Here is a 25983-nt window from a genome sequence, read left to right as displayed (position 1 = left end):
AGTGGCAGACTCGATGGGAGCGACCCGGAAGTAGTTTCCTGACGCTCCCTTCTCTCTTTCCGGTTGGGTTCTGGGAGAAAGATGGCGACAGTGTAAAGAGCTGCTGTAGCTGAAGACAGAAACAGGACGAAACTGAGAACGAATTTAGGGAATAAGCGCTGCTGGCTGAGATTTTAGGGCCTGCGGGATCCTTAGGGACTGAGACTTGAAACCACTTGGGCTTGACGTGCTTTGAAGACACCTCCTTCCGCCTCCAGAAACTACAAATCCCGTGATGCACCGGGCTCGGCTGTCTTGTTTGAGTTCGCTCTAGGGGATTCCGCTGTCTGGGGGCAACCCCTCCCGAAACCTGGTCTCTTTATCTGTTTAACTTCGCTTTTTGGTGGGAGGGAAGAAAAGAGCTTGGGACAATGAAATACAGTATTTTCTTATTGAATTCTGGTCGTTTAACAAGTTTAGAGGAGACCCCAAGTGAGTCGTAGACTCAACTAAAACAGGCGTTTGAATCTTTCTGGATGGAATCATTTCTCTTCCGAGGATCCAGTTAGGATTTCCCATAAAAGTAAACGGGTTCTTGGTGGTAGATTTTGACAGTGGGTTAAATTCCATTTTTCTCGAAACAGCCCTCAGAAAAGTACTTTTAGAATCTTAAAAGCCATTTATAATTTATATTAATAATTTTTAAATTTAATTTTAAAAATTAATTTTAATTTTATTTATTTAATTAATTTTAAATTTTAAAAATCATTTAAATTTTTAAATAAATTTAAAATTTATGCTGTGTTGCATGTAATTGCACATAATGTGGGTATTTCTGAGGTTTAAATGTAAAGAGAGTCTTTTACTCAGCAGTAACTTTTAATTTTTCTCTTGAGTATTAATGTGATAAATAGGTGTCAGAAGGAGGAAAACTATTTGTGATTCTCAAACACATATTTCAGCTTAGGTATGTCCTTTGAGTTTGAATGCAGACTGACTACTAAATTAGAAAACTTCTGTATGAATTGGGATGACAAAATCTTCCTGATATCTTCTACTGCCTTTCATCACCAAATAGATTGGGTAGAGGCAATAATTACCTACTAGAAAGAAAGAAGGTCTGGGAGTCAAAAGACAGTTGATTTTATCCTGCCTCCATAGACATCAAAAAAAAAAAAAGTTTCATGATATATTTACTTGATCATCTCACTGTAGTGTTCATTATAAACATTTGCAAAAACTTGCTACCTTGAAGACTGAGGGGGAGAGAGTACTGATTGTGCACCTTCAACTATTGATGAAGAAAAGGATGTAGAGAAACTTCAATGAAAGCTAGGCCTGGGGTGAACAGACATTGCAAATGTAGTACAAGCTAGGTCTAGAATTGAAAAGGAAGAAGAGGATGGGCGGGATTGCCTTTGGGGATTGTGCAGTGCTTTTAATAAACTTGTTCTTTAGAAACTTATTCTTGATTATGTCACGATCAAAAAAATAAAAACCATTACTCATTTAAGAAAAATGAGAATGGAAAATTCTCTCACTATATCACATTCAGCAAGCACCAGCTGTGTGTTAGGTATCATACAGAACACCAAAGATTCGTGCTTATTTGGCTCATGGGCAAACCCAGACGCCTCTTGTTACCTCTATAGAGAACTTTTTTTCCCATGTAAATAATATTAAGCCAAACCATTCTTAGGTGTTTTCTAAAAATCTTCTTTTCCTCCTTTTTCATGGGAGAGGAAGACTTCATTGGTAGTTTTCTAAGACTTGGTTTTTGCCTTGGTTGTGATCCATGGAGTTAAATTCATAGTGAAATTTTCAATTTCTTTTCTCTCTCCCAGAGATTTGATATCAAGAAAAAACATGGCAGAATTTAGACTTCTTCAACTACCATCATATCCCAAGTGGGTTTTTGTTCCCAATATACTGGAGGAAGATAGTTTCCAAAATTTTCTCATCTTCAATTTGTTAATGAAATATAACTTTATTGAAACTTGCCCACAAATGGACCTCCCTCAAAAGTCTAGGACTGAAAACTCCTTTGCCAGTTATAGATTTGTAGTGCGGGGGTCAACAAGAATCTCCTCAGACCAGAAAGAGACTTTTTGTTTATGTGTTGACCAGGTACCTCTTCTGATTCAGCATGTCTTTGTTTTCCCTTTAGGTGGCAATAATCAGTAGTTCTGGGGTGTCTTGCCATGTTGAAGCAAGCTTCAGTTAAGCTCATTTGGGGGCCTTTGCGGCAAACCTGCTGGACAAAGTGGGGTCGGAGGGAACTTTGTTTAGATCATCTTGTACCTATCACTTCACTTCACAAGGACAATGCCCTTTCTGATAAAAGGAGGTTGGTGTGGCTATTACTCTCTTGTCATATCAACAAAATTGATCTTTCTTTCTGAATCAGTCTAAGCTGTTTGTAGACCCTTCGCTGTTAAAAAAAAAAAAAAAAAAAAAAAAAAAAAAAAAAAAAAAAAAAAAAAAAAAAAAAAAAGTCTTGTTAGCAACACCAGCAGCTAGTTCTCATCTATTCTTAAGAAATTAAGATTCCCTTTCCTCCTAACCCCAAATTAGGTTTTGTTTTGGGGGTGGCATTGAGGTTATTATTGCCCCTAGAAGCTGCAGTGTTTGCAGTGATTATGACTTTTTCTTTCCTGAGCAACTACTTAGGAACTTCTTATTCTTATGCTTAGACATTTTGTTTCTAATTCTATTAGGGAAATCTTTAGAAGTATCTTGCTGTAGTTTTAAAGAGAAATATCTAGAAAGAAAATTTTTTTCATAACCCAGGAAAAAATAGTAAATTTCCAAATTGCAGTTATCTGAAATGGAGTATCATAGAACTGTACAACTGATTTTGAGAAAATTTGCAATGTGGTAGAGCCAGTAATTAATGGACTTGGATTCAGAATACTCAGAAACCCTGAAATAACTGACTTTTCTCTCCCATTTATTTATTAGTGATATAAACTCAGGCAAGTCACTTTATTGCCCTTAGTTTCCTTATCTGTGAAATGAAAGGATTATACTGGACCATTTCTAACATTATTTCTAGCTTTTATGATTCTAGCAATCAGGCTCCTTCACTTAAAAGATATATATATTTCATTTTCCTTAATTAATCTTGTTTGGTAAATTAGGTTAGCATGATATGATGTTTATAGATTCAATCACTGGGCCTAAAGTTTAACAGTCTATGCCTGAACTAATGTGTTTTACGATAGTTAAAGGCTAAAATTGTCTTCTAAATAAGGAAACTAATTTTCTGATTTTGAAAGGAAGACAAATTCTATCCTCTATTCCCTGCAGACAGTATAGAACTAAGGGTAATACCACCCTCTTTAGAAATTGTCTAATTTTTTTGTAGGAATAATTTCTCTTAATGGATAGAACATCCTTTCTGGAGGGAAAGGACTCACAGAGGCAATCTTGTCTTGAAACAATTTGAAGACTGATCACTAGAGAATCAATTTTTTTTTAAATTTTTGGATCTCAAACCTAGCCCTAGGATTTCCTTTACTTTGTGGGTTTTATTTTTTGTTTCTTTTGTTTTGTTTTTTGATAGCTTTGGTTAGGTACTGAGAACTAAGTAGTATTTTTAGTGTTTTTTTCCAAATCTTTTTTTTCTTTTTAAACTACTTGTTTGACCTATACTTTCTGTGGCTAAATTACTGCATTAACTAATATCTTTTTTGATGGAAAATTGCTAGAGATAGAGTACCTTGGGAAGTAAATGTATGATAAGATAATAGTCAGCGCCTGCTTCTCCCAGGTATTGCCACAGTGAATTTTGTTTTCACCTTTATGTAGTGAGCTGAAGAGACATTTGAAGAATGAAAAGGAGTTCAGTGAGAAGCAGCTAAACCAAGCCTCTGCTATCAATCACTCTGTTGACCGTGGTTTGCCCATTGATGAGGAGAACCTTGATCCACATGTGAGTTTCTTTTACCTCAATTCATCAGTGTTAGAGCAGGCCACCTTTCTGACTCGACTCAGCCATACAAGTTAGGATAGAAGATAGGATAGTATTTATTTAATCTGTTCTGAGAAAGTCTAAGGGAGTAATCAAGGTAAGAACTTTTTAACTTGTCACTGCTCTCTTGAGATATTTTTAAGATTGAGACCTTTTTTTGAGATTGAATGAATAAATGAACATTTATTTAGCAGTATGTGTCAAACATTGTGCTAAAATGAAATGTGGAAAATGATGATGTCATTTATTTTATTGGAAAGAAGAGGCTAATTGCAGTGTGTGTGTGTATCCTGTAGAAATGAACTGACAGAAATGATGTTCCAGAATATTTTTAATTCACAAAAACCGAGCTTCATATGAATAAACTTAACTCCAGTGTAGTCATTTTTTCTCATATATATATATATATATATATATATATATATATATATATATATATAGAGAGAGAGAGAGAGAGAGAGAGAGAGAGAGAAATAAGATCTATAAATAAACCAAGACACAAGAATTTTTCAGAATGGGAGCCAGTAAAACTTTTTATATGATTGGTAGGAGATCTTAAGACCAAAAAATGAAAGGGACTAACATTATACCATACAGAGAGTAGACAAAAAGGGAACAACACAAGTAGAAAAATGGGGTAAGGTTGTATATGTTGTTGAATTGAAACAGTGACTGTGACATCTGAAAGGATTCCCAAAGCAATCTATTGGAAAAGAAAATTGCTAATCTTAATAATGTATTCTTTGGAGCAATTTGGAACTATGTCTAAAGCAATATCACTGCTGGGTCTGTATCCCAAAGAGATCAAAGAAAAAGAAGAAAGGACCTATTTGCACAAAAATATTTATAACAACCTTTTTTTTGTGGGGACTAAGAATCAGAAATTAAGGGGATGCCAATCAGGGGAGGAATGAATGAACAAGTTGTGGTATGTGATTATGATAAAGTATTATTGTGCTATAAGGAATGACAAGCAAGATGATTTCAGAAAAACCTGGAAAGGCTTACATGAACTGATGCAAAGTGAAGTGAACAGAACCAGGTAAATAGTGTACACAGTAAGAGCCACATTGTGTGATGAAGAATTATAAATGACTTAGGTATTTTCAACAATAGAACTATCCCAGACAATCTCAATGGACTCATGATGAAGCATGCTCTTTGCTTCCAGAGAATTCTTCTTCCTTCCTTCCCTCCCTTCCTCTCCCTTTCTCTTCCTTCTTTCCTTTTCAGTCTTTTTGTACAAAATAACTAGTATAGGATTGTTTTACATAATTGCATTTGTGTTAACCTATATTAATTAAGAGGGGAAGGAGAAGGAGAAATAGAATTGTGATCGTAAAACTTTTTTTAAAAGTTTGTTTTAACATGTAATTGTGGAAGAAAATACTATTAAAAAAAAAAAAAATATATATATATATATATATGTTATTTGATGGACCCATGAATAGACCTCAGGGAAGTGGCTGGTGGAGAAGAGAGAGCCCATGACCTCCTGCTAGAATAGAAGCAATTTTTGGTATGGGTGGGCTTACTTTGGTATTCATTATCTCCAGCACTTGGTATGTAATAGAAACATAGGTGGTGCTTGTTGATTGATCATTCACAGTATGAACTTGATTTGAATAACTTTAACTCTAAGTTAGGTTCTCTTCAATGAGGACAATTTTTGTCCTTTTATCATCCTGCTTGTGATTTCTTATAGCAAATAATACTTCATCATAATCACACACCACAACTTGTTCATTCATTCCTTCCCTAACTGATGGGCATCCCCTCAATTTCTGATTCTTAGTCCCCACAAAAAAAAAAAAAAAATGCTGTTATATTTTTGTGCAAATAGGTCCTTTCTTCTTTTTCTTTGATCTCTTTGGGACACAGACCCAGCAGTGGTATTACTTTGGGCACAGTTCCAAATTGCTCCAAAGAATACATTATTAAAATTAGCAATTTTCTTTTCCAATAGATTGCTTTGGGGATCCTTTCAGATTTTATAGTCACTGTTTCAATTCAGTTATCCTTGCAGACCTTTCACCTGAACTGTTGTGATGATTTGATTGATCTCAAGCCAGTCCATTATCCCATCTGCCACATTATTCCTAATACAATCACTCCACAGGCATTATTATGTGCTAGTTAATGGGGATATAGATTCAAAAATAAAACAGTATCTGTGTTCAAGCCTTCTGTTTTCTAGGAATATGTAACATGTTCACAGGGGAATAAATCATGGATAAATAGGAAATATTTATGTATTTTGTAAAATTTCAGAGCACTAACATTAAAGGAATCAGGGAAGGCCTTTTGAGAGAGATGGCATTTTAGCTGAGGCTCAAAGGGAGCTCAGAGTTCCATGAGGAAGAGAGAAGGAAAAGAACAGCCTCTGCAAGGATATGGTAGTTGGAGATAGAATGTCTTGAGCAGTCCAGGCTGGCTAGAAAGTCGGGTGTGTGGACAGGGGTAGAGGGAGTGTGCAGCTTCCTGGAAAGGGAGGTGGGCCTAACTGTGAAAGGTTTCTGGTGCCAAAAAGAGCAAGTGATGTTTTCTCCTAAGGCAATGCCTTGTCACCCCCTTTACTCAAGTATCTTTGATTGTCCTCTTACCTCTAGAATAAAATGAAGAATCCTCAGACTGGCATTTAAAGCACTTTGAAACCTGGCTACTACTGACCTTTCCAGTCTTATACCATGTCACACCCCTTTGTGTTCTGTTACCTGTAGATGACATTGTGTAGCCTACCTCTGGTGTGTTTTATCACAGCAATATTACAAGATCCGCAGTCAGGCGATCCAACAGCTGAAGCTCAATGGAGACAGTCCCTACCCCCACAAATTCCATGTGGACACCTTACTCACCCACTTTATCAAGCAGTATGGTTATTTGCAACCAGGGGACCACCTGACTGATATCACTTTGAATGTGGCAGGTAGGTAATCCTCTCCTGTCAGGTAATAGTATACACTGAATTCCCATCATGGCTTGCTGCAGAGTACAAAGAGTGTAGAATCAGGAAGACCTGAGTTCGAATCCAGGTTTGGACACTTACTAACAGTGTAATCATGGGCAAGTCTTCTGCTTGCCTTAGTTTCCTTAGCTATAAGATGGGGATAACAGTAATAGCTATCTCACAATCAAATGAGATGATATTTGTAAAAAGCCTTTAGCTCAGGGTCTGGTCACATAATAGGCTCCATATAAAGGTTTATTCCTTCCTTCTCATTATATAGTCTGCTGTGACCCAAAACAGTGTACACAATAGAGAATGTCTTTCCTTTAAAGAGTCCCTTACAATCTAAAGCAAATTTGGGGAAAGGAAGAGGTCTACCTACTGGAAACATCCCTCCTTTTCCTCTTCATAGATGAAGGTAAGGTCATCCTAAACTATCAGATGATAGTAATAAGGGAAATAAAAAGCGGTCTATGAAAGAAAAGTCTTGATTCAGGGAAAATAGTGTCATCTGCAGCCGTCTCATTGCCTCATATGTGCTGCTGGTCCTTCCTCTTGTTTGAAGAGTTATGCGTCATTTGTACCCTTGGGACCAGGGCAGTTCCCTACCTATGAGAACCAGGACTGTGACCTCTAACTGAGACTGGTGTCTGCTTCTGGGGAAGAGTATGAGGGAGGGTGTTATTCTGGAACCTCAGATGGGGAAGATGCCCTCCCTATGCCATATTCTACCCAGGAAGGGAACCCTTTGGCATCCATAGGAAGGCAGTCATAAGATAATGGGACTTTTGTTACTTACAGGTCGTATCCATGCCAAACGGTCTGCAGGGAAGAAGCTCGTCTTTTATGATATTCGGGGAGAGGGGGTCAAGCTGCAGGTCAAGGCCACATCCAGGTACATCAGGCTGCCAGCCCAGCACATGGAGGATTGATTTTCCCAATCCTGTTCTTTAAAATTATGGCAAAGTAGAGTGGGATTGAGTGGAAGTGACCAAAATGCAAGTCTTTCGGTTAACTAGAATTAATTGCATGCATGGATGAGAGATCAGTAAAAAGTAGAGGGGAAAATCCTGCCCTCAGGCTGTAATAATAGTAATGGCTACCATTTATGTAGCCTTTTAAGTTTTATAACAAAAAGATGCTACAACGGACAATGTTTGTTTAGGATTTTAGTAAGGGACCTAGGATGAGAACACAAATCATTTTGAAATTGGGTTACTGTGTACTGAATTGAATGTCCCTTCCTCTCAGGAATTATAAATCAGAAGACGAATTTTTTCATATAAATAACAAACTCCGACGGGGAGACATCATTGGAGTTCAGGGGAATCCAGGGAAGACTAAGACAGGAGAGCTGAGCATCATACCCAATGAGATTACACTCCTGGCGCCATGTCTTCATATGTTGCCTCACCTTCACTTTGGTCTCAAAGACAAGGTGAGCTCCTGTGCCTCCTTCCTCCGAATTCAGCCCCTTCTGGGCCTTCTTTTTTACTACGTTCTCAGTGTTCACCTTCTTAGCCCTTTGGTCTCGCATCCATATTTTATGTATCAGGGTATGCTGATACCCTTGTACCCTTGGGACCAGGGCAGTTCCCTACCTATGAGAACCAGGACTGTGACCTCTGACTGAGACTGGTGTCTCTGCTTCTGGGGAAGAGTATGAGGGAGAGTGTTATTCTGGAACCTCAGATGGGGAAGATGCCCTCCCTATGCCATATTCTACCCAGGAAGGGAACCCTTTGGCATCCATAGGAAGGCAGTCATAAGATAATGGGACTTTTGTTACTTGTCACTTGCTAACGTCTGTGTTTGTTCCTTAAAGGAAACTCGTTATCGTCATCGATACTTAGACTTGATCCTGAATGACTTTGTGAGACAGAAGTTCATCACCCGCTCCAAGATAATTACCTATATCAGGAGCTTCCTGGATGAGTTGGGCTTCCTGGAGGTGAGGAAGGAGTCTTTCTTTTTGTTGTTGAGGTTTTTTACTAAAGCTTTGATTTTTAAAATATGCATAGATAAATTTTCAACATTCACCCTTGCAAAACTTTGTGTTCCACCTTTTTCTCCTTCCCTTCTCCCCATCCCCTCCCGTAGAGAGCAAGTAATCCATGTATAATTCTTCTATACATATTTCTACAGTTATCATGCTGTACAAGAAAAATCAGATCAAAAAGAAAAAAAATAGAAAGAAAACAAAATGCAAACAAAGTACAGCAGCAAAAAAGAAAATACTATGTTGTGTTCCACACTCGGTCCCCCTGGTCCTCTTTCTGGGTATAGATGGTCATCTCCATCACAAATCCATTGAAATTGGTCTGAATGACCTCATTATTGAAAAGAGCCATATTCATCAGAACCGGTCATCATATAATCTTGTGGTTGCTGTCTACAGTGTTCAGGGAGGAATCTTTGTAATGTCCATTCAGGCATTCCTAATGTGTATATTCCCTACTATTCCCTGCTCCCTCCTGAAGATTGTTCTGAGTCTGTAGCCTAAAAAAGCTAAAAGGGTCTGGCCTGACTGCTTCATGAATCAGGCAGTCCTATGTAACAAGTTTGGTGGAATTTTTAGCTCTTTAGTAGAAAGTAAGAGCCAAAATTTTATAAGAAACATTTCTATATGATTTGTGTTGCCTATTTCCTAACTCAGGAAATGATATGCTTAAAATTAATAACAAATGTCACATTCCTATGTTATCCTTTATGGTTAATTTCTCTTTCTAGATTGAAACTCCTATGATGAACTTCATCCCCGGGGGAGCTGTTGCCAAGCCCTTCATCACCTACCACAATGAGCTGGACATGAATTTATTTATGAGAATTGCCCCAGAGCTGTATCACAAGGTCTGAAAAACATAACCCCTTTTCCTTTGTGAAAGGACAGGCAAGTCCTGGGTAGGTTGTTGCAGAAATTAGCTTGACCAGAGTGGGTGAGTGCTACAGATGGCTCCCACAGCTATAATAGTGCCATCATTCATCTCCTGAAATTAATCTCCAATCACTAACTGCCTCATGGACATTTCAGATAGATATCACTTATGCATCTCAATGTAACCTGACTAAGAAAATACTCATTCTCTTTCATCTTCAGCCCACCCCTCTTCCTAGGTCTCTATTTCTGATGAGTGTTTCACTATCCTGACAGTGAAGAAGTTTGTTACTTTAAAGATATCCTTAGCTCTTCCTCCTCTCTCACATCCATGCATCTCTGTCCACTGACACAGCCTCTGCCCTAGTTTGGGCCTTGCTGTTTTCTCATAGTTCTTTCTTTCTGTCTCAGGTCTCTTCTTCCTAATCCATCTTCCACATATTTTTTTTAAAAGCGAAAATCAAGTTTATTACAAGAGAAATGAACATGCATATGAAACCCAAAGAGTTCACAGTCCTTAACAAAAGTTTGCAGGCTTGTTACACATGACTCCCCTTCACTCATTCTTCAATTCTAGATCACCTGGCTGACTTAATGCTCATTGCCCTGTACATTCCATCTTTTGCCTTTGCATAAGCTCAAAATTGCTGCCTTCTTCTCTGCCTCCTACCTCTCTTGACTACTGCTTTCCCCCTCCCACAATGAGACCTTTTCTGATTCCTTCAGATCCTATTGCCTTCCCCCTCCAACCCCAATTATTTGACATATATTTATATTTAAATGTATTCATTGTGTTTTCCTGACAAAATATATGTCCTTTGAAGAAGGGGTCTGCTAAGTTTTTGTTTTGGTGTCCTCAGCACCTAGTATTGTGCTTGCCACATAAGACACATTGGTAAATCCTTGTTGATGAAAATAAGAGGACAAGAGAGTTATGTCAAGAAGAAGGAAGAAATAGATCTCCTTTTAGGATTATTCCTTAAGATCTGGTTATTGCTTCTTTTTCTCGATAGCCTAATTCTTACCCCTGTTTAGTCTACATGGGCAACCAAGTGGGCTACTATGCATATTTGCTACTATGTCTTTTTTGTTATGTTAGACCTTATTTGAGTTTTTTTGTATGAGGAGGATTTGAGTATGCCTGTGTATTTAATCATTGTAGGTAAAATCTTCAAATCACTCTGCATTTTTAGGACAAAGGATGATATATCAGTCAGTAAATACTGATTCAATGTCCGTGATATGTACAGTAGTCTATTAGGTATTTTAAGTACAGAGACTTCTCTGTATAAACTGTTTTCCTGGCCTATAAAAAAATTTAGTTATCTTGAGTTTTATTAGCAAATGTGGACTTGTAACAAAGCAAGGAAGATTTTTAATAGTTATTTCAAATCAGTTTTATTTCAATTTTCATTGACAAGATTTCACGTATTTAAAGAAAAAATAAGAAAACTCCATATGACAAAAACCACAAGGGATTGTATATCTAGCCATAAACTTTTTGTGAATTACCATTTTTTAAAGATGTCCATTGACTTTAATACAATAAATAAAACTGTATAATTTCTATTCTTTCTTATGAATTTCTCTCTTTTCTTTTTTGCTGTTGTTTTTCTTTACATAATTTCTGTATATATTTTGTTTTTCTTTTTTTTCACTTATATCTTTTCACAAAAATCTTGCCATTTAAAAAAATTTGTTCTCGTTATAATTTTATATGGTCCAGTACCCTAGCAACATCCCATTGCATTCATACATCAAGAGGTGATGAGGACCCAAAAGAGCTGGCTATGTGGTTAGACTTTGGTAGATATGAAGTATATACTGGAGGTAAAACTGACAAGACATGGCAACTAACAAAATAGGGGATTGAGGAAGGGCAAACAATAGGACAAATCATTTTGGTTTTGTTTTTTGTCTTTTTTCCATATTCCTAGCTGTTACAAATAACAAGATATTTTAGTACATTGTAGATCCTGTTATTAACCTCCTGGGGATATAATTCCAGGAGTGGGATAACTGGATGAATAGGCGTAAATATTTTTATAACTTAATTATATAATTCCATGAATATTTCAATCAAAAGGTTGACCAAATTGTGGTTTCACCAGAATCATATAACTATGCAAGCATTGTGTCTTAGCATTGCTTTATTATATTCATTCCCAACTTGAAGAATATAAGGTACTCACTTAGAATTGTTTTAATTTTTATCTTTTAAACAATTACATATTTTGAATGTTTTTTTTTTTCATATGGCCAATGATAATTTGTTTCTTCTTGAAAATTCCCTGGCAGAATTTTTACAGAGCCATTTAACTAAGTCTTTCTGTGACTTGTTTTCTCTGTGTTTAGATGCTGGTAGTTGGTGGCATTGACCGGGTGTATGAAATTGGACGCCAGTTCAGGAACGAAGGCATCGATTTGACTCACAATCCTGAATTCACGACCTGTGAGTTCTACATGGCTTATGCAGACTACCGTGATCTCATGGAGATCACTGAGAAGATGATTTCAGGTAACTATCCAGCAAGCCTTTGACATTTGCCCTTGAGGGCATGTGGAATTTGGTAGATCCTTCTTTAAGCAGCAGCTTTCTCTTGTAGGAATGGTGAAGAACATTACAGGAAGCTACAAGGTCACCTATCACCCCGATGGCCCAGAGGGCCAGGCCCACGAGATTGACTTCACACCGCCCTTCCGGAGAATCAGCATGGTGGAAGAGCTTGAGAAAGTTCTTGGCATGAAGTTGCCTAAGACCAGTCTTTTTGAAACAGAAGGTAAAGACATTTTCCTAGTTTATTCCCCTTAACTGTAGGATCAGAAACTGAGATGATGGCCCTGCTCATAATTCACTTTTACAAAGCGCTGTTGTTCTTCTGTAGTTTTTTACCCGATTCCTCCCCTGGGCGCTTGGGAACTCTCCCCTAATTCTGTGTGTTTGGATAACAGAAACTCGTAAGGTTCTTGATGATCTCTGTGTGGCGAAAGGCGTGGAGTGCCCTCCTCCCCGAACCACAGCTAGGCTTCTGGACAAGGTGAGCGCCTATGACCTTGGGGTTCTGGTCCCCATGTTCCAGGATGGAGGGCTGCGTCTGCTTCCCATGAAGAAGGCAGCCCGCAGCTCCAAGGTCCTCAGAGGAGTCAGGCTAGATAAATGGGAAGAGTTGGGGCAGGGACCCAGAGTGTATTGTGGCCTTCCTTAGGTGGGGACTTAGGATTGGGACTGGGAAAGCGAGATTCCAACTTGTTCTCCAGAGTGTCCTTCACTGTTCAGCTTGTAGGTGAGTTCCTGGAAGTGACCTGCATCAACCCCACCTTCATCTGTGACCACCCCCAGATAATGAGCCCGCTGGCCAAGTGGTAAGATAGAGTCAGGCTCTAAGATCAACAAATAGTTGTTATAAGTGCTTCCAATGTATCAGTTCTGTGCTAGACACTGAGCTACAGAGACAAAAAACAAATGGCTCTTGCCTTTTAAGGAGCTTATGTTATACAAGAAAGATGTAGAGGCAGAGGCAAAGGGAGAAAGGATTACTCCATTCTAGGTACTGTGCTGAATTCTTCACAAATGTCATCTCATCTGATCTTCACAACAGCCCAATACTACATATATACAGATATGTAAATATAAAGGAAATTTGGGGTTTGATTGTAAAAGGGAAAAAAAAGGTATTGGGTGATAGGGTCAAATGAAGGATATTTGATGATGGAGAAGATCCGAAGCTTGTTTATAGGAAGTAGGGAAAGAACCAGAGAATAAGGAGAGATTGGAGATGAGAAGAGAGAATGATGGAGGAGCAAACTCCTGGGTAGTTGGGAAAGAGAGAGGATCAGAAGCACAAAAAGAAAGGTTACTCTGGTCAAGAAAAAGGCCTGTTCCTTTATTAGCAACTGAAACAAAGAAAAGGAGAGTTTTGAAATATGAACTAGAAGAGAACAGGTCGCTTGGAGCTAGATTTTCTCCTCAAGTAGCAGACCAGGCCTTATGCTGAGAGAGGGCTAGCAGGAGGGAGGCTAAGAGGCCTGGGGAGAAGACATTTAGAATGACCGACCAGGTGGATTGTGAGAGTCAGTAAGAATAAAAGCCTTGGTATACAATGGTGGGTATCCAGTTGGGACTGGGGATCCTGAATTTGTGGTGAGGCCCCAGAGGTGCACACCTGTTGGGTGCCTGAGAGGCTCCGGGTTTGAAAGAACATGGGCATCCCCCTCCTAACAGGCTATCTCTTGTTCCCAGAGGCAAGTGAAAGGTTCTTAACAAAGGGCTATAGGGACCATGATTTTGTTTTAAGATATTCTGATAACCTTATTTCCATATAACTGATTTCCTTGGGAAATCCTTTCCCTTGATGCATTTAAAAACATGGTTCTGAGAAAGAGCAAGAGTGAGCACCATCATCTTCCCTACACTGCCTCTGGCAGCTCTGAGGCCCTGAAAGCCCCGTTTCTAAGCCAGGCTCTGGGCTTCGGTTTCCACTGTCCAGGCACCGCTCCAAGGAAGGCCTGACTGAGCGCTTCGAGCTTTTCGTCATGAAGAAGGAAATCTGCAATGCCTACACAGAGCTCAACGACCCCGTGCGGCAGCGGCAGCTATTTGAAGAGCAGGCCAAGGTAGGGGGGAGGCACAGGAGCTCCTTCATAGGACCTAAGGCCCAAAGCTTTTCAGATAATTGCCTGCTTCCTTTTGTAACTTGGTAAGAAGCTGCTATGGTCTATTGTAAAGGAAAACACATGTGGAAATAAAGACTAGACCATGAGGAAGTGCAGGAGCAGCATGCATGAGGTACTGTTCAGTCCTACCCTCTCTAAATTATAGGCATGGTCTGTTTCAGAAAAATCAATGTTTATGCAGAAATGGCTTTCTTCCATTGGCTAGAAATTATAGGAAAATGTTGTCCCCCTAATAAGATGTGGTTGTTTCTAGTTCCCTACAATAGTAGCACATTACTTTGTGCAGATGGATACTAAAGTATATATCCAGCTCAATATTGATAGGCTCACCTTTTTTTCCTCTCATCTAGGCCAAAGCTGCAGGTGATGATGAAGCCATGATTATGGATGACAATTTCTGTACTGCCCTAGAGTATGGGCTCCCACCAACTGCTGGCTGGGGAATGGGTATTGACAGATTCACTATGCTTCTTACAGACTCCAATAATATTAAGGTAAATAGCTTAACTCTTCCCATCTCATACTTAAAGAACTTGTGTTCCTGAAAAGGAAAAATTTTCTGAAATTTTTTCTCCCTCACTTGAGGCTTAAGAAACTCAAATTCTCTACTTCAACAGTTATAAAGAAGCAGAATTAATACAAGGGGAAAAAAAATCTGTACTTTCCATCTATTTTGTGATAATGCTAGCCTCCTAGAATAACAACTAGAGGAAACCGAAACTGGGCTGTTTCTGTTCTCTGCCTAGATCTGTCCGGATCCCTCCCTGGGAAGTCTTTAATTTGTGATATTTGTTCAGGAAGAAAAACTGTTTAGGTGGGCTTGGTGGCAAGAGAAGAATACACACAGTTTCCTAAGCAAAGTACCTTATTTCTCCCTTCTAGGAGGTTCTTCTCTTTCCTGCCATGAAACCAGAAAACAAGAAGGAGAATCCAGCAAACTCTGGTTTACCAGAAGGCCCATCGATTGTCCCCATCAGCTAGAAGACAACCCTTATGATTTGACCATACTTTCTGTTCTTGGAAAGAAAATCCAAGGCTAGAAGGGACCGCATACAGTTCACTTAACACATATACATTAAGCACATAGGATGTGCCAGCCCTTGTGCTAGGTGCTAGGAGATACAAGAGTGAAGCAGACCCTTTCCTCAGGGAGAAACTCCAGGGTCCCACTTTACAGTTTGATTTGTTACAGAAGTAAGGAGGTGTCCCGAGGACAGCTTTTTGTACCTCATCCCCCAATAAATCCAATCAGTCTTGTGCTGCTCTATTTCATTTTCCCCTAACCATGGAATCCCTCCATTCCAGCCAGATCAATGCTTTAATAAGTATAGCTGCTTTCTCAGATCTGTGTAGGACCCAGTGCTGAATGTGATCACAAAGTGGTCGTCTTTTCTACAAAGAGCCACAAGTGGGCATGAAAAGCTGCCTTTTCAAGATTCAAGGAAGATTCAAAGAACCCCCAGCAGGAGGTGCAGCATGGCAGAGCCATGATGGTACCTGGATCCTGGCTGTGGATATCTGATCTGCTCCCTACAGGGTGGGGCGGCCTCAGGTAAGTGCCTCCACTCTGGTCTTTGTGGCCCTCGGAAGGGCCAGCATCCACTTCCATCCAGTCCAGATCATTTCAATGAGAAATTCCTGAGCACCCCTTCCATGTTCTATGCTAGGTGCTGGAGTGGTGCTGAGGCCAAGCCCAGGGAGAGGAAGTATATTCTCCTAAGGGACAGAATGCTTTCTGGTAGAGATGGCACCCAGGATGAGCATGGTAGGATACTTTTGACTTAGGAGGCAGGGGTCAGAGGGAGTCCATCCTACAGTTGGGCAAAGGCCTAGAGGCAGGAGGTAGACAAGTTTGATCAACAAGGGTTAGATACCCAGAGCAGTAACAAAGCATCCAGTTTTAAGTATTTTGGTGTTTTTAAAACTTTCCCACCAGCAGTGACATATTTTTTTCCTCATTGGTGTATCTTGGCAAATTAGCAGGTATCATTTTACATTTTAATTGGCTATAATATGTAGGTTTCATGATAGGATAAAGTTTTATTAAACTTTAAAGATAAAAAAATTATCTGAAATTCAAAATCCCAGCACTGAGAATTAGAAGGGACTTCAGGGATCATGTAGTCCAACAGACTTGAAATAAGGCGTTCTTATCAGTTTCTGAGGAAGCCTGTCCAACTTTGGGCAGCCTGAACTCGTAAGAAGTTTTTGTCACTAAATTTTGTCACTTCCTGGTTCTGCTCCCTAGAGCCATTCAGAATAAATCAAAGGCTATTTTCACAGGACAGAACTTCAAATACTTGGCATTGTGTGCCTTCTTGAAGTCCTGTCCAACTCCCTTCATTGTCCTAGTTGTGTTTCTCTGGTTAACTCTTGCAGTTTAGCAATTTCTGTCTTTTATTGAGGCACTGAGAATGGAGCATATAGGGTCTGACTGGCAGGAGACAGACCTTCCTCCCTGTTAAATGGATGCTTCTCATCACAGCCCCAGATTGATGGAGCCTTTTAGTTGCCATAGCAAAAATTAGGACTCCTTAAATTTGCAGTCCATTGAATCTCACTTTTCCAGCCAAACTGCTTTCTACCGAACTTCTGTTTTCTGCCTGTGAAGCTGGGGGATTTGTGCCCTTTACAGGTGTAGGCCCTGACATTTGTCCCCACTGAATTTTATCTCGGTGTTCTGGCCTGTCCCCGTCTTTTTGGATTCTGTGAGTTGTCTCTTCTGACTGAACTAGCACAGTGACCGACTCTTTGAATTGGGCCCTTAGCCAAAACTCAGGGGGTTTGGAGTGGTGAATAATAATGTCTAAAACCTTTTCCAGGGTGTGCTTAATCTCAAGAATGCAGAGCAGTAGGAGTTACTTGTAGTGCACAGATATGAGGGCCAGTAAGAGAGTCTGAAAGAAGCCAAGAGAAGAATTGGAGAAAGATTCCAGCCCGATTCTCACAAGCCCATTCTCATTCTCTGCTCTGAGATAGTCTGGGGGCCTGCAAGCCTGATAGCACCCAGACTGCTTGGAGAGCCCAGGCTTTGTCTGAATCCTCTCCTGGAGCCACTCCCTTCCCCCTTCCCTTCCCTGCTTGATCAGTGCATAGTGGAAAATGCTGACTTTTGTACACCCAAGAAATGATGCTGTGAGACAGATGGCGATGAAAGAAGGAAGCAAATGAGCATATATTAAGTGTCTGTTGTGTGTCAGGTACAGGGCTAAGTACTTTGCAAATTTTATCTGTTATGCTCACAACAGCCTTCTGTTGGGGGGGCTATTAGTATGCCTATTTTGCTGTTGAGGAAACTGAGGCAAATAAAGATGTCAAGCAGCTTTCCTGGGCACACACAGCCAGTGTCCCATATGATAATAAAGTGCTTTGCAAACTTTAAAATGCCATATACATGTTAACTTGTTATTTATAGGAAGAATATGCAATTCTTAAATACATACATGAATTCTTGGTATAAAGGAGATTATGAAAACACTTTTCTAGAGTGAATGATATTTCCCTAAATACACATGGGTAGCAGACATAGAAGAAAGCTACAGTTTTGGAATAAAGAATATATTACTCAGTAAGTGGGAATTAAAGAAAAAAGACAAGCGGGAATCCCTACAGGAAGAGAACATACCCCAAGTAAATTAAAAAGATTAAAAAATTAGAACCTCACAGTAAATGTTGCATGAAATGGGAACCACCAGATTATGCAATCTGGAAGCCAAGCCAGGCATTAAAACTACTGAATAGGAAGCACCTCAGTCTCAAACCCAATTTGGGGATGAACTTTAGAGACTGAAAGTGCTCCAGAAAACTGTTTTGATGGTGCTTTCCTAGCTGCTAGGGCACAACTTGGGCCTGGATGATGTTCTTATCTATGAGGCCAGACCAGCTGTCATAAACAAGTGTAATTTTTTTTGCCCCTTCGGACACAGGCCACGGAGTCTATTGAGTTCCAAGATTCTCAGTTTCAAGTTCTGACAAATGAGTCAGCCTAAGGCTGCTTTGCCCAGAATATCTGCCCTATCAAGGCATTAGAACATTAGTGGCCCAGGATTGATTGTCAGTGAACCAAAGCACCAAGGTAAACAGTGTAGTCTACAAAGTTAACAGGGCGTTCAGTGAGAAGTGTTGGGCCAATGGGAACTCCATGTCCCCTGCTCCTCATTAGGACCCAGCCTATAGAAGCTCAATTACTTTTTATTTTTCTCAGAGTTCTGATGGGGCAGAAAGTGGGTATAAAAGGGGGGGAAGGGGACAAGGCACCTTCTGGCTTTGTTAACACCATGGCTCACAGTTGGAATCATCCACAAAGTGGATAAATAACCGGTCTCAAATCCAAGTTCTCTAGATCGAGATAACATTGGGAATATGGCCAAAGTCAGGAATACAGAGCAGGAGGGATTTTCTAGGGCCTACTTCATCCTCTTAGCTCTCAGTAATCTCTTATATGTCTCCTCAGCCATAAGTCCCAGCTTCTGATCTCCAGCAATTAGCCTCTGCTCCTGATCAGCAATGGATGAGCTTGCATATGAGGTGCCCTTGAGTTGATCTCTTGCCCAGTTACTAGTTACGCCCTGACAAAGGTCATCCCTAACTTGTTTATGCTGCTGAACCCTTCTGAAGAAAGTTCTATAACCTTGCTGAATGAATTTATTACATTCGTGTTACCTAGTCATAACTGGGTGCTCACTGCTGTACAGTAGCACTTTTATAGAGTGAACTTAAAACACTGGTAGATAGAGAGCACCGGACCTGAATCACAAAGACCTGAGTTCAGATCTGGCCTTGGACACTTCCTAACTCTGTGACCCTGTACAAGTCACTTCTCTTTGCCAAGAGCATCTGCCTCCCAGGCAGAATCAAAGGACAGAATATTTGTAAAAGGGCTATATAAATGCTACCCATCATCATTCTGAACCTCCTCCTCTCTGTCCCACCGTCTGCCTTGGCCATAATAACCTCAAGCAAAATGGAACCCTATGTTCCATCTCTTCCAACGTCTCCACTCTCCTAAGCCATTGAGAACTGAAAACACTTTTAAGTGGGGAACTCCATAGCTCTGTAGCTTCCTCTGTCCTCATGACGTCCCGAGGTGAAGGTTACAGGGTATGGATACAACCTGAGATGGTATTGATTCATTAACAAGCTTTTTTTTTTTTTTTAAGAAACACGTTAGTTCATAAAGTGAAGCCTACCTGAATTTTGTTTATTTTTTGGATTTCTTGTAAAAAGATTTTAAAGAGAAAACGCTTGGTGCGTGTGGCTGGAAGTTGCATCCATAGTGCTTCCTCTGGGGAAGAGCTCGGGCTAGCTAACTTGTTTGATGGATGTCCTTCCCTGCTTGGTGGTCTGTCCCATTTATCCACAGGCTCTCGCGGGCTGCCAAGCCCCCAGGCGGCTGCAGCTCGGCGGGCTGTTTGTTGTGTGGAAAGTCGGGCGGCTGTCAGCCCTCGGCCCTCAGCGGGGCGAGCAGCTCCAGCGAGAGACTCCTGAGCTCCTGCTCAGACAGAGCTGGCCGGTAGCCCACCAGCCGCATGAAGTCGCCGCAGACGGCCTGCAGCCGGGCCACCTTCTTGTAGGGCAGCGACCAGCGCCAAGCCCGGGAAACGTTGAGGCCGTCCCGGGAATCCGGGTAGAAGGAGTCGTTTCCCGCGCCCTGCCCGTGAGTGACGCGCTGCACCCAGGCCTGGAGCGGGGGCCAGAACTGCAACCGTGAGAACGCGTACAGCCGCGCGGCCTGGGCCAGCGGCTCCCGGACCAGGTCCTCGTAGCGCACCAGCAGGTAGCGCGCCCGCAGCGGAGCCGCCAGCCGCCGCGCCGCCTCGTAGATCTCCCGCTGGCTCCGGCAGATCACCCTCATCAGGGAGTAGGGCCGGTCCCCGGCCTCCAGGCCGCCCCAGCGCCGCCGCCCCAGCAAAGTGCGGTCGTCCAGCCTCAGGCGGTCTCCCGCGCGCTCCCGGGAGTAGAACACAGCCCGGGGGTCCCGCACCAGGTGCACCACGCGCAGGTTGAGGGCAGGGTCGGTCAGCAGCGGGCGGAGGCCCGGGAGGCCGAGGACACGAACCTCCTTGAGCACCACGTGGCTGTGGGAGCGGCAGGCCTCCTCCACGCCGCCGAAGGGCCGCCGGCGGCACAGAGGCCGGCATTCCGCCGCCGCGACCAGGGCCCCGCGCGGGAAGGCGCCGCAGGCGGGGGGCGAGCACAAGGCCCTGCTGGTCTCCCACATGAAGACGTCCGCTTGCCCTCTGGGGCCCGGGCCCAGGTAGCTCCCCAGCAGGCTCAGGTCGCAGAGGAAGACGGAGCGGAGCAAGTCCAGCACGCGCCGCCGCAGCGCGGCCGCGCCGCTCCCCGGGAAGGCCAGCCACACGTGCCAGGCCGGCTCCATCAGGTAGAAGACGTCCGGGTGCTGGCTGAAGAGCTGGCCCGTGAGGGAGGAGCCCGAGCGCCACGAGGACAGCAGCAGCACCTGCGCCCCTCCGGCTTTCTCCGGGCTTCCGCTGCTGCCCGAGAGTCGGAGGAACAGCAGGATGGCGGCCGAGGGCAAGGCCAGAAAGAACAGCAGCCTGGGCTTGTTTCCCAGAAGAGCGCTACAGCAGGTAGAAAGCCTGTCGGGGCCAAGATAGATGCGCTTTCAAATGGCAGGGTCGGTGTCCTTGCCCTCGCGCCTTCTCTGCCCCTTCCCCGGAGGTTCTGCGATGAGAAGCTGAGTGTCTGAACCCCCCGCCCCCCATCCGATCCCAGCTTCCCGGATCCCTGCCTCCCCCTTGGAGCGTGGCCCTAGTTCCCCATCCCCGGCCCCTCGGAAATCCCCATCCCCGGCCCCTCGGGATTCCCCATCCCCGGCCCTGCTTCTGCCGCGCCCCTTAATCCTCCTTTTCTACAGGAGAGAGAAGAGCGCCTGAACCCAGGTGTAACTTCCCATTTTACCCCCTTTTCACCTCCTCCTCCATGCAGCAGATGAATAAGTCCGGACCCTCGGGTCATATGCCCTCATGGTGTTTTGTTTAACGAAAAGCGAATTGTGACCCCGCTGTTCCCTCCAAACTTGTTTCATTCTGGTTTGCTTTCTTATGACGGGAGCAACTCTAAAGAGTTAGGTCACAGAGGAAGCCGGCGCTTATCGCCCGGTCAGGGCCACACTGTGGGCAGCCACTCACAGGGGGCAGGCGGGATTGTGGGGATTCCCCCACTGGAGTTTGTGGAGAAGATACCCCACAGTCTTGGGTGAGGAGTGCGTACTTCTGGCTTCTTTTCTGCCTCGAACCCCCAAAGCCATCCATAACTAAGGTGGGGCCACCGGAGCTTTGTCCAGGATGCCAGAATTGACAGGAGGATTTTCTCTATCCTCGCCACCTTCCAGTGATCCCTCATTGAGGGGAAGAAGACTCCAGGTGCTCCGCAGGTCTGTTCCAGAACAACGAGGGTCCAGGGTACTGGTATTGCACTTAAACCAGCTATGGCCCCCAGCAGAAGGCCAGTACAGATTCTGGATTATTCAGGGATAAGTGTTGGGAGGGGACATGATTTCTAAATATTCTTTCAGCTCAAAGATTCTGTGGGCTTATGATTTAAAGCTATGCCGGCCCCAGAAACAAGACCCTCAGTCCAACATGTTATCCCCTTCCCCCTTCTCCATCCTTAAGCTCCTGGTAAGAAAAGAATACTTAAGTAAAGAAGGATCTAATGCACTAGTTCCATTTCCCCAGAACAATTGTAGTTCTTGTGTCAAGTTTCTTGAGTTGGAAAGAAACCAACTTATTTTGTTGTAGAAGAAAAGAAATTCTGCTATTTCCTTTTTTAATGTGTTTGTGTTCCACTTCATTGGGCCAATGCACCAGCATTTGGTAATAAGCAGCTCCCACCTTTCTTCTTATCAAATGTGTTGAAGGTCTTCTGTGTTCAGTCACCGCTGTGCACACAAATGGGCACAAAACATTCCTTATCTTTAATCATCTGTCTAATTGAGGAGAAATAAATATATGTAATAAGCTGAAAATACTAGATATATACTGTATGCCAATTAACAAATGCATAATATAACAGCAAATTATACTTGACTCTTCTGCCATTACTATGCATAATGGTGGATGTTAAGACTCAAAAATAATTTCTAAGTGAACATAAAGGAAAAAATGGCAAAATAATTTTTCTAAATCATCTTCAAACTAACAACTTCACAAAAAAGAAATTATGTGATATGTATAGAATGCCAAAGCTAATTTCACAAGGCAAGAAGGCAGAAATACTGTGCCAAATAAAATACAAATATAGTATCACAAGACATCATAATGATACATTATATTATATCTTATTACAACATTGAAGGAGCTTCATTTAGTGTTCTCACCCTTGCAACACAGTGAACACAAGCAACCACCAAGATTTTTCTTCATGGTCTGATAGTGAGTGACTCAACTTAAAGCCTTCCTCACCCCACTGATTTTCCCAAGCTTTGAGAATGAAAGAAAACAATTGAAGTGTATGAGAGTTAAAATGAAAAATAAGGCAGCGAGAGAACTACCAGTCCCTGAGAACAAAGGAACCAAAAACAAGACTCTTTCTGCAGGTTAATCAGAGCAGGAGCCTGGGTTAAGCTGACTTCTCCATGCTTGCTCCTGAGGAAATCCAGTCTAAGATGCGAGGCATCTTAAATTTAAAATGTCTGAAACCAGATTCATTATATTATGCCCTAGAATAGCCTCTCTTCCAAACTTCCCTACTGCTTTTGAAGATATCACTATTCCAGTTTTCCAGGTTTATAACCTCAGCATGGGGCAGCTAGATGGTGAGATGGATAAAGCACTGGGCCTGGAGGCAAGAAGATTCATCTTTTTAGTTCAAATTCAACTTCAGACACTTACTAGCTATTATGACCCCGTTTGTTTCAATTTCCTTTTCTGTCAAATAAGTTGGGTTAGAAAATAACAACTCAAAAAGGGTCACAAAGAGCTAGACACCACTGAAAAACAATTGAACAATAACTTCAGTATTACCTTGCACTCTGTACTCTCCCTTACCCCACAGATCTGATCAGTTTTATATCTTGCTTTTTCCAGTTTCCCAATCTCTGCTATCTGACCCTTTCTCTTCATTTGCACAGCTAATTCTGGCCCTCACTATTTCTAACTCAGATTATTAGAAGAGGTACCTAATTGATTTGTCTCTGTCTTGATGGTTTAACTTAAGAACTTCAGTATCTGATCAACCTTATCTTTACAGCATCATTAGAGATTATTCCCCCATCCTGAACTCCAGTCCAGCCAAACCTCTCTGTTTCTCAAACATAATATTACATCTCTAGCTTTTTGCACTAGGTGTCTTTGTCCTCTGTAACTCCTTAGCTCTTCTCTTTAAGATGCAAATCAAACATCTTCATTATCTACATAGAAGAGCATTTCTTGATTCGCCCAACTGTTAGTTCCCTCCCTCCTGTATTGCCTTCTATTTAACTACATTGTACATATCTGTATTTATTTACTTTATACTGTATATAATTTTATTTGTATTTGTTTCTTCCCCATGAGGATGTAAACTCTGAGTTGAAATGGTTTCATTCCTCATACTTTTTTCCTAGCAGCATAAGTTCTTAATAAATGTGATTGGTTTGTGTAGCAAAAGAAGTGGGAAAGGGGCTGAAAAGTGAGGAGCATAATCAGAGTAAGAAGAAAAAGAGATGGGCTGAGGTGGAGTCATAACTGATCAGGAGGAGATTACAGGGGTCCCTACCATCAGTGGTAGGACTCTTGCTTTGCCTATACTTGGATCTTAGTCTCAGTCCTGGGTCTCAGGGTTAAGATCAGGAAGAACACAAGAGTCTGAGAGGAATGAGGACCCAGGGTACCCATTTCCAGGGTGGAATAAGTACTTGTTGAAGACCAAAGCACTAGCCAGGAGAGTAAACCCACCTCTCCCTTAGAAGAACCAAAAACTTACAAGTCCCCAGAATTACCTCTGAAAACAGCTGCACAAAAAACCTGAAGTTTAGGATAGTGCTGATACACCTATTCTAGAAGCAAAGCCCAACTAACATAGTTAAAAGTCAAGAAGTAGGCTGGGAAAATGAGCTAATAATTAATATCCATCTCTCTCTTGGTTTGACTCTATTTAGCTGACTTCTTTCTGCCAGACAGCATTCAGTTCTATAAGAAGGGTAGCCTGTGGTCTCATGAAAGTAGGAGTCAGCTCCTTAGGTGAAAGAAATTGGAGACTAGGAAATTGTAAGCTTTAAAAGGTCAGGAGAACAAGCTATCCAAGAGTTTGAGTCCAGGGTGTAAGAGTTGTTTATGATTTTTCAGACAGTCCAATGGTATCTAAAATGAAGATTTAATCTGGAAGCAATGCCACATGTGAACATGAACTTGGTATGACTATTGCTATGTAGAAAGTGTTAGATCTGTTAAGCTCACTCTCCTCAAAGACTGAGGGTGGTACAGAGTAGTGTATGCCCTCAAGGTGCTGGGGCAAAAAGTTTGTATTTTTGTTCCTGCTGTAACTTAGAAGTGAATATCCAAGTGATTAAATGAGACGAGGGTGCAGTTCTCTATCACCTAACATGAAGAATTAGGGTCTTGGGCTGATAGCCATTTAGAAAGATACATCAGTCCCAGAAGGACCTTAGAATCCTGAGAAAGGGGCTAAAGCTAGTCTAACTGTAAGGTAGTGAGCCCAAAGAGCAAACTCAGTATTGTAAAATGAGTAAATATTTCAAGTCAGGCCAGAACGCTACAAACCTGTCTTACTCAGGTTCATCGTCTTAAGACAATTCTCTAGATTCTTTGAAGATGACAAAACAATAGCTAGAAACTTCAAAATTATTCAAAAGGGAAATAAAATTTTTAAAAGAAGACATTAGGGGACAGAAAGATGGTGTGCTTGGCATTTTTTTCTGATCCTCATGCTCCTCTTCTCCAAAATAGAACTATGTGCCAGAGATAAGGTAATTTCAACTGTCCTCACAATCTGGGAAATCAACCCAAAAGAGGCAAAAATGCCATAAACTAAAGAGGTCCTTATTTCCTAATTCCTCATGAGTGCATCCCCTCCCTATTAGACTTTCAGGCTTCTAGGCCATGAGCTGCACAACTTGACCCACATGTTTGAAACAATACAACTCTCCAACCTGACCTCTTTCCCTCAGTGACTCAAAGATCCAAGCTCCAGATGATGGGGAAAATGCACTTAGACAAGCGAAATTCTATGCCACAGAGGAGCTTGGACTGAGTGGAGACAAAGAGGGACATTCTATTCTCCAAGAGCCCTATAAAAATGAGACTTCAAGCTCCTGCCTCTCCTTCCCACCTCCCCCCACCCCCCAAAGCACTTTTCATCTCCCCAGGTCCATGCTGCCATGTGCTTCCAACTCTAACCCAGCATCATGTGAATAACACTCTTGCTCCATCCTCTCCACAGGCTTCCAAACTTACTTCACCATCCCATGCTTATCCTCACACCAACTGCCCCTATACCCCCCTCACCACTTAACTCTGTATTTCCTGGGTCTGTTCCCCTCTACACCCTCTGTGCCTTTTTAAGGTATGATTG

At 41.9% G+C, this 25983-nt stretch overlaps 2 protein-coding genes across 4 annotated transcripts; one reads left to right on the top strand and one right to left on the bottom strand.

The window, feature by feature from the left end:
- Positions 1-13: 13 nt before the first annotated feature.
- On the top strand, positions 14-17705 carry LOC100925572 (lysine--tRNA ligase). Of its 3 annotated transcripts, none has more exons than XR_004231592.1 (16): positions 14-352; positions 2147-2326; positions 3790-3913; positions 6713-6878; positions 7701-7794; positions 8151-8337; positions 8725-8850; positions 9630-9749; positions 12130-12292; positions 12381-12554; positions 12727-12812; positions 13052-13137; positions 14262-14388; positions 14799-14942; positions 15331-16000; positions 17271-17705. XR_004231592.1 is itself a non-coding variant. In XM_031950011.1 (15 exons), the coding sequence occupies exons 2-15, from the start codon at positions 2181-2183 to the stop codon at positions 15427-15429; spliced, it is 1842 nt and encodes a 613-aa protein (XP_031805871.1). In that variant the 5' UTR covers positions 14-352; positions 2147-2180; the 3' UTR covers positions 15430-17705. The 3 variants fall into 3 exon arrangements, 1 of the variants encoding a protein (XP_031805871.1); XR_004231591.1 differs by having other exon boundaries at positions 16116-17705; XM_031950011.1 differs by having other exon boundaries at positions 15331-17705.
- Positions 17706-19637: 1932 nt separating this feature from the next.
- Positions 19638-21585, bottom strand: LOC116421284 (carbohydrate sulfotransferase 4-like). The gene is made up of 2 exons (XM_031950012.1): positions 21381-21585; positions 19638-21047 (listed from the first exon to the last, which is right to left on the bottom strand). The coding sequence occupies exons 1-2, from the start codon at positions 21494-21496 to the stop codon at positions 19886-19888; spliced, it is 1278 nt and encodes a 425-aa protein (XP_031805872.1). The 5' UTR covers positions 21497-21585; the 3' UTR covers positions 19638-19885.
- Positions 21586-25983: the final 4398 nt, after the last annotated feature.

Source organism: Sarcophilus harrisii, chromosome 2 (assembly GCF_902635505.1).
Source record: "Sarcophilus harrisii chromosome 2, mSarHar1.11, whole genome shotgun sequence".
In the NCBI taxonomy this organism is placed as follows: Eukaryota; Metazoa; Chordata; class Mammalia; order Dasyuromorphia; family Dasyuridae; genus Sarcophilus; species Sarcophilus harrisii.
Note: the sequence above shows the minus strand (reverse complement) of the source record. Positions and strands in the feature narration are given on the sequence as shown.